This window comes from Camellia sinensis, chromosome 8 (assembly GCF_055761805.1).
Source record: "Camellia sinensis isolate YWXY chromosome 8, ASM5576180v1, whole genome shotgun sequence".
Lineage (NCBI taxonomy): Eukaryota > Viridiplantae > Streptophyta > Magnoliopsida > Ericales > Theaceae > Camellia > Camellia sinensis.
In genome coordinates, this window is record NC_138968.1 from 48,557,466 (window position 1) to 48,570,548 (window position 13,083).

The 13,083-nt window shown below is 35.0% G+C and overlaps 1 protein-coding gene and 1 non-coding gene across 3 annotated transcripts; both read left to right on the forward strand.

Moving 5' to 3' along the window:
- Positions 1–5,960: 5,960 nt before the first annotated feature.
- LOC145788723 (PRA1 family protein B1-like) lies at positions 5,961–7,074 on the forward strand. Its single transcript, XM_082882592.1, has one exon. The coding sequence runs from the start codon at positions 6,089–6,091 to the stop codon at positions 6,755–6,757; it is 669 nt and encodes a 222-aa protein (XP_082738718.1). The 5' UTR covers positions 5,961–6,088; the 3' UTR covers positions 6,758–7,074.
- Positions 7,075–8,016: 942 nt separating this feature from the next.
- LOC114315769 (uncharacterized) lies at positions 8,017–12,220 on the forward strand. 2 transcript variants are annotated; one of them, XR_014337659.1, is made up of 3 exons: positions 8,017–8,158; positions 8,299–8,378; positions 11,964–12,220. It is a non-coding gene; the product is annotated as an uncharacterized LOC114315769 (transcript). The 2 variants fall into 2 exon arrangements; XR_014337658.1 differs by lacking the exon at positions 11,964–12,220 and adding an exon at positions 10,147–10,823.
- The last annotated feature ends 863 nt before the right edge of the window (positions 12,221–13,083 follow it).

Genomic DNA, 13,083 nt, shown 5'->3' on the forward strand with positions numbered 1-13,083 from the left:
TGCAGCCAGAAAACTTTGTGTCAGGAGACCCAAAGAATATGGTTTGCAAATTGACTAAATCCATCTATGGTCTCAAACAAGCTTCTTGTCAGTGGTACTTCAAATTTCATCAAGTTCTCACTTCGTATGGTTTTGAAACTAACGTTGTTGATGAATGTGTGTATCACAAGTTCAGTGGGAGTAAACACATATTTTTGGTTTTATATGTTGACGACATATTGCTTGCCACAAACGATATAAACTTATTGCATGACACCAAGAGATTTCTATCTAAGAATTTTGAAATGAAAGATCTTGGTGATGCTTCCTTTGTATTAGGAATCGAAATACTCCGAGATCGTTCTCGGGGTATTCTGGAATTATCACAAAGGAGCTATATCGAAAAAATACTCATTAGATTTGGCATGCAAAATTGTAAATCAGGTGAAACCCCGGTTGCTAAGGGAGACAAGTTTAGTCTCAGCCAATGCCCGAAGAATAGTCTTGAAATTCAAGAAATGCAGGAGATTCCTTATGCCTCAGCTGTAGGGAGTCTAATGTATGCTCAAGTATGTACGCGTCCGGATATTGCGTTTATAGTTGGCATGTTAGGCAGATATTTAAGTAATCCTGGCATGGATCATTGGAAAGCAGTCAAGCGTGTTATGCGATATTTACAGAGAACAAAGGAATATATGCTCACATATAGGAGATCGGATAAGTTAGAGGTCATTGGATATTCCGACTCCGATTTTGCTGGATACCAAGACAGTAGGAAATCCACATCAGGCTATATTTATCTGTTAGCTGGCGGAGCAATTTCTTAGAGGTCTGCAAAGCAGACGCTCATAACTTCATCCACCATGGCTGCAGAGTTTGTAGCATGTTATGAGGCATCAAACCAAGGGATATGGCTGCGGAATTTTGTCACTGGGTTGCGTATTTTGGAAGGCACTGAAAGACCACTTAAGATATATTGTGACAATAAGTCTGCAGTTTTATATTCCAATAACAACAGGAGCTCGACAAAATCAAAGCATATTGATATCAAGTTCCTAGTTGTAAAAGAAAGAGTGCAGAGTGGACAGATTTCCATAGAGCACATTGGGACAAACTCCATGATAGCGGATCCACTTACGAAGAAACTACCACCCAAGGTCTTTCATGAGCACACTGCTCATATGGGTGTTGTTCTATTTGAGAACATTCTGGTTTAGTGGGAGTTTGTATTTATATTACTGCTTTATGTCAGCCTTGAGTTTTATCTATGTAATTAGATTAATTTCTGCAGAAATGAAGTATTCAGTTTATTACGCTCTGTTACGTATTGTGAAGTATTGATCTCAATAAAGTTAAGTAGGACCAGTTGGACATAGGCATGTATGGATCACATCACATGTAATTTCCATGCTACGCATCCATGATTGATCTATGTCATTTAGCTATATTTGTATACGTGACCATTGGTGGGTCGAGTTACGATTGATGTAACGAAGACCGCTTTGATCCTATATTAATATAGTTAATGGACAAGATTGTTTGGATACCCTCAAGTTATGATAACAATTTTCTGAGCTCACTAAAGTTAAGTACATTTTTCAAGATACATATGTGGTCCAGTGGGAGATTGTTAGATAATGTCTCAATGGGACCACATAATTAAATGTGGTGTTATCATTTATAAGAAGCCTACAATTTAAGTGATTCAATTTAGTTAATAGGCTTAAGGGTATATGTGTTATGGACCTAATGTGTAGATACTAGTTGTATAATTTCTATTTCTATGAGGGGCAGAAATAGAAATTAAAACATATTGGCTAAAGTTGGTTTTCATTACCTTTCAGTTTTAAAACCAATAATGGTTAATTTATTGGTTTTCATTACCTTTCAGTTATGAAAACCAATTACAACCTTTAAAAGGTTATGGTCCCTATTCCTTCCTAAGGTGAAAAAATAAGAACACTGTTTTGTTTTTCTAAATCCTCTCAAGGAGAAACATAAGGCACCAAAGGGGAAAGGATTAGAAGGCAATAACATAGTCAATATCAAGGTTTTATTGACAATCAGACGCTTCCGTTTAACCGTTCATCGATGGATTCAGGTATGTCATTTTGTCTTGATTTCTTGATGATATACATGGTAGATGATCCGAAACATGAAGTTTCATGTTCTGAAATTTATGTTTACAAGATGTCATTCCACACACACCCCATCGTTACATTTTTCATAATTATCGTATGTTAATAATGTTACATTTGTGAACACATAAAACACATGTACCATTTATTCAAAATTCCACATTTCCCACAACAACCCAGCCCACAAATATTACATTTGTATTGTTTGTCAACATTCCACAATAAACACACCCACAACAAAATTGGGACCACAGATACCCATGTCAAAACATTACAACAACACAACATTCCCATCAACACCTTCATAACACACTAGGGGATAATAGCAGAACAAAAACACCCCAAACTGATGTTCCACTACAAGCCACTAACCTCAACCCATTTCAAATGTAAAAAACTTTACTGCCATTTATGCAACATCAACAAACTTTGTTGTGTTGTTGATGTTGTTGTGCAGGGACAAACCCATTTACCACCAATACAACAAAACCCACTCAAAATGGACACATTTCCATGGCCTTCCATTGAACATCATAAACATATACATCATCATAAAATTTCCCTTCCACTAACATTGACATACACATCACTCCACATTTATGTGTTGTGTTTTTTTTTTTTTTACACAGGAATGGAGTTTGCAGTGTTATTGTCATTCACAAGATTGCCATTCACATCAAATTGACATCAATCTAAAATATCACAACACAATAACCCCCCGCAACATCAACCATAGTGATTCCTTCAAAATTAACACTACCCAGAACACGGCCTCCAAACCCCCCCAAACATTAAGATCGAACAACATCAAACACAAACAATAAACATGGATACTCACCCATCACACATATGCACATAGTTTACCGTTAACCAAATACACTCAAATACACTATCGACAATGATCCATCAAACCTACTGGAATAAGAAGTCGGATTACACATACTCGATACTACCATTGACTAACTCAATCAAAATCGTAGATGCTGGGTGGTGATTAACTTCACGACGCCGACTGTCACGACGCGAACCACAATGAAGGCAAAAAACATACAGGGTGTTTGGGAAGTTTGGGTTTAGGTTTTTTTTTTGATTTTTTCGACTAAAAGACAAACCTTTTGCAAAATCAAAAAAAAACACATCCAAACAAAAATCACATCCAATCCCATAATCATTTCACTTTTTCTCTCACAAACATCACATCCAACCACAAAAAAACTCAATTATCTTCCCAAACACAAAAAAAAAAAATTCTCCAATAATATCCTACAACTAAAAAAACCTACATAAAAATTCACTTCCCAAACACTTACATATATAGCCCCACTCGATTCAGACGATTCAATGTTACAACACATCAAATGGAATGTTGTTTTTCTAGGGTTTGGGACAAGAACCAAATGTTAATTGGGGCAATTTCGAATACCAAACTAACATTCCCAAATCATTGAACACTGCAGGAACATTTTACAGAGCAACATTACCATCCCCTAACGTTGTCATTCACATATCTTCCGGAAGGATCGGCTGGGAGGGAAATCCAAAAACCCATACAATAAGCTTTTTTACAAAACTGTAAAATCAACATCATCAAAAACCCCCTTTATACCCCTATATTTCCTGAAATAATATAGGGAGCCAATGTACAAAAAGGTCTTTTACAGTTAAATGGGACTTATTAGTCCACAAGAAAAAAGTCAGGGCTAAATGGTTTATAAGATGTCAACTTGGGATTTAATTGTGCTTTACCCTAAAAAAATTCACCATTTCTCTTATATATTTTTTTATCTTTCTAAATTCATACTTAAATTTGTAATTTAAACATAATTTTAATTAATGATCATACTTCATAAATTTCTGACTACGCTACTAAGATGTGATGCACCAATAGAAAAAGATGATACCCTATATTCACAATTTAAACATAACTTTGATTCATGTTTGAAAGAAAGAAAATACACTATTCTCACAATTTCTTTTATACATAAATTTTAACTAAAATGATATAATAATAATAACAATACATTTGTTGGGGTTACTAGTGAAAAGTAAAAATCTAATTAAAATTATAAAACGGTAATGGGGCATTAACTTCCATAAACTTTATAAAAAACAGTTAGTGGATCAATAAAAGATATATTTTATTTTTACGGACAATATAAAAAGTAGAAAGTAAATGCTCGCAACTAGTGGCATAATTTGTATTGAGTGAAATATTTTTAAAATATGTAAAAATATTAAAGGAATATTTTGACTTTTAATAAAGTGTATTGAATTTAATAAAAAAATATTTTAAAAAATTTAGATACTCAAAAAAATAATTAAAATTTTATTCATAATTTTAAAACGTGATTTCAATTGAATCTGTGTATAATGTAATCCATACATATAATTTGGATGCCACACTAACATGTCTTAATAAAATTGTGAGTACAAATTTTAAATGTAGTATTACTAAAAATATTTTGAATTTAATAAAAACTATCTTACGTTTCTTTTTTAATCGTATTCTTATGCCTTGAAGGTTTGCTTGATTTGCAAGATAACAGTGAAAAGATTAACAATTTATGATATTAATGTAATATTAATTATCCAATTAGATTAATGACATATATAATTTCCTCTTATCTACATTTATCTTGCATTAGATATGAAAATATATAATCTTAAGTACATGTATATATATTTGCATGAGGAGATAGGTTGTCTCTCGTCCACAAGTGGACTGGACAATACTACTAAGTCCATGAGGCCTATCACGGATTCTGTTTCAATAATTCGAATAAGTCAATATGTAGAGTTCGTTGAATCCTTTATCCCTGTAAAAAATACGTTGATCGGATATCAATAATTATTTGATCGGACTAGATTTTTGTCAATAATTTATTTTGAAAATTATATTTACCCTTGGCAGAAATTTGATCCAATCAAGTAACTATCGATATCGGATCAACGTGATTTTTTTATAAGGATAAAATACTCAATGAGTTTGACATATTAAATGGTTGGGATTATATGGTAAGTATCCACGAACCCAACAGCATGCTCCTGTTCAATTTTGAACTAGAGAGAAGCTTGACCCTTTGCATTATTAGTTGTAAGACTGGAAAATTTATCAATTTTGTTGAATAAAGTTACTTTTAGAATCTAATCAAATGCAGTAACAAAATTTGTAATCAAATAATGAAATATAAGGGGTTGTTTGGGGTGTCCTAAATAAGTGTACTTTTTGTCTTTTTGGACTAAAAAATTGAGGAAGAAAATATAGATGTTTGGGTTAACTTTTTGACTTTTTATGGAAAAATATGTAATAAAAAATTGTAAAAATTGATTTGTAGGAGAAAATTAGAATTGGGAGTTGTGCAGCCGTAATTGTTGACTTTTGGTGAATAGTGTTAACTTTTTAATTTTTTGAGTAACTTTTTGACTTTTTCTGAACATGCCAAACTTGGCCTAAGTCTCATGAATTAATAATTACAATATTATATTGTAGCCCATCTAATCAAACAAACCTTGAGGTTGTGTTTGATTTAAAGATTTAAAGATAAATTTAGAAAGGAAAAATGAAAAGAAAAAATAAAAAGGCATGTGAAATTAAATAAAATAAGAATAAAATAGACTTATATTTTATCTAATTTTACACATATTTTTTTATTATCTTTCTAAATGCATGAACCAAATATATATTTGTTAATGAGATTCAAAATAAATAATAAATAAAAACAGAAAAAAAAAAAAATTATCTCACCATTTGAGTTTAGAGGATCCAATTAGTGCTTTAACATATTTTTGATTTTTTTTTTTTTTGTTTAAAAAAAAGAAAAGAAAAAAAAAAAAAGAAGGTATTTAGCTACGAACCATCGGACCTCTTCTCAGCTCCCAACACCTCCCCTCCCCTCCCCTCCCCTCCGCAAATTTACCTTCCAATCTATCCCACCACCACCACCACCACCACCACCACCACCACCACATCCATGGCTTCACCACCCACTCTCCCAATCTCCAGCAACCAATCAACCACCACCTCCTCCGCCGCCGCCACCCAATCCCAGCCACCCATAGGCACCCCAGCCTTCCGCTCTTTCATGACCCGCCTCTCCACCTCCGTCCGCCAAGGCCTCTCCCAACGCCGCCCTTGGTCGGAGCTCATCGACCGTTCCTCTCTCGCCCGCCCTGACTCCCTCTCCGACGCCGCCTCTCGCATTCGCAAAAACCTATCTTACTTCCGCGTCAACTACATTACCCTAATCGCCCTCGTCTTGGCTCTCTCTCTCCTCTCTCACCCTCTCTCTCTCCTCGTCCTCCTCTGCCTCCTCGCCTCCTGGCTCTTCCTCTACCTCTTCCGCCCCTCCGATCAACCCTTCGTCCTCTTTGGCCGCACCTTTTCCGATCGCGAAATCCTCGGCCTCCTCCTCGTCTCCACTGTAGTTGTGGTCTTCCTCACCAGCGTTGGATCGGTTCTGATCTCTGCTCTCCTCGTTGGATTGGCGATTGTTTGCGCTCACGGCGCGTTTAAGGTGCCCGAGGACCTGTTTCTTGACGATCAAGAGCCAGCCAACGGCGGTTTCCTCTCGTTCCTCGGCGGCGCCGCATCCTCGGCCGCCGCAGCGGCAGCTCCAGCTGTTGCCGCCGCCCGGGTTTGATGAAGGTTTGATTCGATCTCGTACGATCTGATTCGATATAATATGTGATCTGTGAGGGTAACATGAATCTGAACCCTCTTGTTTCAATTGAATTGTAACTTTTCTTTAGTAAAAATTGATTAATTTGCCTGGGGTTTTGCAGATATTGATTAGGATTTTGTTTGATCTGTCTCTAGATTGGATCTGTATACTGCAAATTTAGATCTGTCTTAATTGTTTGAGATTTAGCGCAAGTTGATTCATTGCCATGTGCTCCTTGTAATGCTGTTTTTGATGGATTTTGATCATCAATTTTATATAGACTAGTCTTTCATCTAGCGTTTTAGTCAATTTTTTTTTTTCATATTTTGTTTCCCCAAATGTTCTTCTCGAGTATTTATTTCAAATTTGGTTCTACACTTCACCACAATATGCAAATTAGGCTAGAAAACAAAAATAAAGAATTAAGCAGGAGAGAAAAGAGAATAAAATATATATATATTTTTTTTTTATTCATAATAAAAGAGTTGAATGATATATGGAAGCTCTCATTCTTGTTTTGATCTTTTATGAGAGAAATAAAGAGAGAACGTGGATTATTCCTCTCTCTTGTTTGGGAAAATATAGAACTTGCCCGTCGTTCTTCTTTGCTGGTAATAATCCCTTCTGCTGTCAATGTTGCTGGAGAAACACACCATATCCTCGACCTTGAGGAATATGTCTCCATCGTCGGCAAATCAATAAACAACTTGATCCATTCCTTCCACCACCGTCTCAACAAGACCATCTGCAAACTCGCCCGAATCAGCACTCATCTGAAGTAGAAAACAGGGCTACGGTAATGCCATTATGGTTGATGGGTTGACTTCTAAAACATATTGATGATGTAGAAAACGCCCTTACAAGGTGGTGTTTTCTCCCATCTGGTAAATTGCCATGGAAGATGAGAATGGGTCTGCATCTTTTTTATCTCAGCCTTAGATCGAATGTCCTGCAAAAAGTTTTGGTTGTCCTTGGTCTGTTCCTCATTTGGGTAACCATCCTATAATTTTTTTCACTTATTTTTGTTCAAGAGGTTTACACTTCAGTTTATTGTGATAATATGACTATGTATTATAGTTGATTGGTGAGAATCAATAGATCCAACAAGCTGTGAGAAAAATTACCATGATGTGATATGTTTCATTTTGAATGAATGTAAGTGCCAAGTTCCATGTAATCTTTTACATAGTTTTAATTTTTGTTTTTTTTTTTTTTTGCAAATTATTTGTTCGGAAATAGAAGAAAAGCTATGTGAATTATAGGGTATACAAATGTATCTGGAGAGATTTTGAGCCTTTCAACTCCCTGTTGAGATCGAGGAAAGAAGGTTCGTTTCTCTGGCAACATCAGCTGAAGTAGATTCAGCAACCAAATGGAATGGTAGTGTTCGGCTCTGTACCTCATACTATTATTATTATTATTATTATTATTATTATTATTATCTCTGTTACTTGCAAAAACATTCAGTCATTAGTGTTGTGCTTGCAATGACGTTGGCACACATGAACCATTGGATACAGGTAATGTGGCTCTCTCTTAAAAGTAGTCAAGAGGATAATTGAGACTATCGGTCTGGAGGAGCTTATCCCGAGCTAAACAGGTGATTTGGGAGTTTGTTTCTCTCTTGTTGAGCTAAAAATTTCTCTTATTAAGCTAAACAAGTGATTTTTTGGGAGCTACCTCATTTTATTGAGCGCTTATATTTCCAAATCATTTTCCCTCAGCACATACGTAGTTAATTTTTTTTTAATTACAATTTTTGTCCTAAAATAAAACTCTACCATAATATCTTATCTTCTTCATTCCAAATGTTATCCTTGAACCATCTGCCACTACCACCCTCCATTGTCGATGCCGCCCCATTGCAGCCCCCTCTATCTCTCTCTTTTCTCCCTTGTGTGGCTCTCTTCCTCCCTCGTTGAACCCCCCCACTGATGTGAAATCCCTTCACTTCAACCCCTCACTTTTGCAACCCCTTTTTGCCGAGAAACTTACCTATATAAAACCTTGTCATTGCCGCGAACAAGTGGGTTTGATAGTTGATATCCAAACATATACTATTGGTTTGATGGTGGTTGGAACAGTTGAGAAAAAAGAGTGAAGTTGAGGTTTGGGGGTGGTGGTGATGGTGGTGTGTGCGATCTAGGGTTAGAGTTAGGGTTTGGAGGTGGTGGCAGGGAACTTGATTTTTTAGTGCAAGGATTTCAATGATCTTGTTGTGACTTTAACCGCACCAGTTAAGACATGATTCAACGGTTTAGGTCTATTTCAATTTAACAAAATCAAGAAAATATGTGGTGATTTCCTTTTCTGCAAATATAATTGACTTACCTTTTATGCAAGCATTGCGGATTGATCCAAAATATAACAGACCGACCAAAGACTTTCCAAAAAGATTAGGCTTTAAGGTACAGGCCGACCCAACAAATGACTAGTCGGGTCTCATTTGGCAATTGGGTTGGGTTGGTTTTTTTTGGTTAAATTAGTCATAAAAAGACAAAATAAGTTAAAATGTCAATAAGATAAAATGTCACATTTAAAAAATTAAAAAATTAAAAATTTAACCCGACATTCCAAATGAAACCTAGTCGACCCAACTATGCATGCTCAAATATCAAGTATGACTTCTATCATCCCTAGCTCCAATTGTGGTCTTGTTTTGACTCTTCCATACTTTTTTAGGCTAAATAATAAAATCCTAGTTAAAATTTAATTTTAAAATCATAAAAATAAAAAAGCTAAAACACAAATGCACCCTTGTGGTTTATCAAAAATACGGATTCCCTTTCCATGTTTTGAAAATTACAAATATCTCATTGTTATAATTTTTTTCTTTAACTGATCTAATTGTAAAAAATAAAAAATAAAAAATAAATTACCTAGATACCTTTTAATACCAAAATAAAATTATCATACGATTCTCATTTTTGTCCACCCACCACAAATTTCTCTCTACACCACCACAAAATTCCCAAACCGTCTTTGGCTACACATCAAATGTTTATATATAGACAATAATGATGGTGGTGCATTGGTCAAAAGTGAGGGGTGTGATGGTTGAGTGAAGTGGTGATACTAGTTAAGAGAAAATAAGAAATAAGGAATGTGAGATGGGCAAAAGGAAAATAATAATAATAATAATAATAATAATAGTGTTTAATTTCATAAAGATTAATGTAGGTATTTCTATAAAAAAAATCAAAATAAGATTTGTTACTTACGTCATACTCTATAGTTTAACTTAATAATTGATTGTCAAAGGAGGCTATTTGTTATATGACTAGCATTAGTGTTTAATTTCTTATTTTTTCTATTTTGATTTTTTTAGTTGTGGTCCCTTGATTTGTGATTTTTGTGCCGATTTGTAGTGGGGCGGGAGGTGATGGTGGAGGTGAGATGAGTGAGATGATGTGAAGAAGTAATTATATAATGAGGGCAAGAGGTGTTGATAGTGGCTATTAGGGTGGAAGATAAAGGTATCGTTGGTAGGATTCATAGATGTGGTTGTGGTTGTGGTTGTGGTTGTGGTTGTTGGGGTGAGTCATGGTGGCAGTGGCAATGGCAATAGAATGGAAAATGAAGAGTGAAGAGTGGTGGTTGTGGCAACGAAGGCGAATGAGGAAGTGCAAATTAACCCCTAAATGATATTGTATATAATTTTCAAATCCTATCTAAGGTGTTTGGGCCTTGTTTAGAAACAGACTATTTAAGTAATTTTTTACATTTTTACAAAAAAATGTGCAGAAAAATAAAAAGAGTGATGTGATAACTTATAGCGACTTTTTAGTTTTTTTGGTTGGCTTTGGCTATTTTAACTATTTTTTTGTTTGGGACTAAAGTTTGTTTGGTTTGGTGGTTTGGTGGTTTGGCTTTTTTGACTTTTTGTATTGGAAATGGTGTTTCAAGAAGTAAAGTGACAAAATTGCCCTCCATTTGCCAATTGGAAAAAACACCTCTAAACATTTTTTATTTTATTTTATTTTTTCAGTTCAATTATTTACATTTCATTTGTTGTATATTTTATCAAATTTTGTTTCTTAGTTAATGGTTGCTGCTTTCCAATAACAAAAATATAAAACAATTATTTCCACTGTGACAATGGATTGTAGTTAACGGAAATTTTGCTGTATTTCCAACTTCAATAATTTGCATAAAACTTAATTTGTATGTCATAATTATCTTGTTAGTTAATGGAAAATTATGTACACTTCCAGTATGGCATTTTCATACATCAGCGTAGAAAACACGGGGAAACTTCTGAACATCCCGGCAAAAATAAACGTTGCAAATACAGATTTCAAGGAACTTATTTCCTTAATTTTGGGAAAGGTTTGTACGTAAAAAATTTTCGTCAGTTAATACATACCACAATAGGTTTTTGCAAATTAATATATCGCATACCACACGAAGTTTGTGAACGACAGTAATACTGTCAACGATAATTATCGTCAACGGACAACAAATAAACCTACCAAATTCGAAACATACATTCCTAATTAATACATGACGTACATACCGACTCTACTACAAATACTAAACATGGTGCTACAATTCCTTACAAGTACAAACAACAACAATAATTTATATGGATTCGATGTAACTTACAGACCGACGTCACCCTATATATTTCCCAACATTTCGTGGTTGCATGTATATCAAACGGTCTCTTACAAGAAGGTGCACGCTTACCATATGTGAGTCATCATCTCCAATCATTAAACCATCCTTTCCATGTGTTGCCAAAGGTATGCTATTGATTATGGTTGCCACGGCGTCCTCAGTTATGATTGGGTGAATATACGTATGTAGTTATATAAAGCCATCGACGAACCAACTAAATGTACTTACGCAGTCGCAAAATCATAGCGAGGCATATTTTTGATAAACCTCCGCTGATTTTTTCATGCCCCGAATGTTTGTTTAACGACAATGTTTGTTTAACGACACTCTACAATGACGAGTGTGCCTTGTTAAATAATTCTCTTGGGTTCGTTGCATTCTATTCATTTTGCCAAAATTCTTGTTGGTGATCATGGCTATCGCAAGGTAACCCCGTTCAGTTAGGATAGCCAGCATCAACAAGATAATATTCTCTTGTCAAATGTAAACAAATAACACTATAAGCTTTCCCTTTATACATCAACATACTTACCTTTTGTATATCATTGTCCATACCTTCCTCTAGGTGTGAAAACGGCACATTTTCATTGCTGATTATTTCAGCGAAAATTCGACTATCATGCATGTTGCCTTCCCATCCAAGCGATACGAACGTAAAACACATGTCGAAATCGCACATGACCATGATATTTTGGGTGTAACAGTATTTGCATCCAAAATATATTGCTGCATCAGGCCGCGTGAACTTCGTAACAACATGTGTGCCATCCAAAATGCTGATACTATCCTACTTTGCAAATAAAAGAGAAACAAATTTCAATATATGCGAAAGCTTTGATGTAAAAAATCGTATGTTATTGTGTACATATGAAAGTTGTACCTTGAATGGTAGGTATTTCATTTTTGACCATAAGTAAGGATGTTGATCATTTTGGTTTGTTGTAAGCCTGCAATGCATAACCGTAAACTTCTTCATCGCCTTTAAAACATTATGAACATGGTGTGATACAGTTTCCCTCGAATGTTAAAATCGTTCTTAGATGGCTCTATTTTTAAACCCTCTTAACATGTAGATGAACATTGCAACGCTTTCTTCTACGGCTAATCCATGGCCATGTTGGTTTACACATAAACCAAAATCTGCAACTAAAGTGTCACACAACGAAGAAAATACTTCCTTGGCATATAGACATTTTCTTCAAAACGACCAACGTGTCCATCAAATAATTCATATATTCATGTATGCTCAACCAAAATTGATGTTCCATATGGAGTTTTTAACATGCGTTTTTCGTAATACTCTTGTAAATACTGACATCCTTCCACGTACGTCCGGTTATTATGTTGTTGTACCTATATAGCCATTTGATTTATTTGCTCGATGAAGCCATCGTTGTTGTTACCCTCCCTGTTGTACATGGCCACGACTTCAGCGAGGCCTACAACACATATGTCCAACACTAAAATCATTATTGTAAGTGTCAACTCGTTCAAGCATCTTACAAAAGTGTAACTACAACATAAATGTGACCAAAGAAGAATAACGATTAAAAAATTGCGCAATCTGTCAATAGAACATGCATAAACCATCCATTCCATACTGCATTTAGAAATTTAAAAAATAAAAAATAAAAAAATACTCCAAGGCAACCAACCAACATTATTACAAGGCTATTTGTTTACGA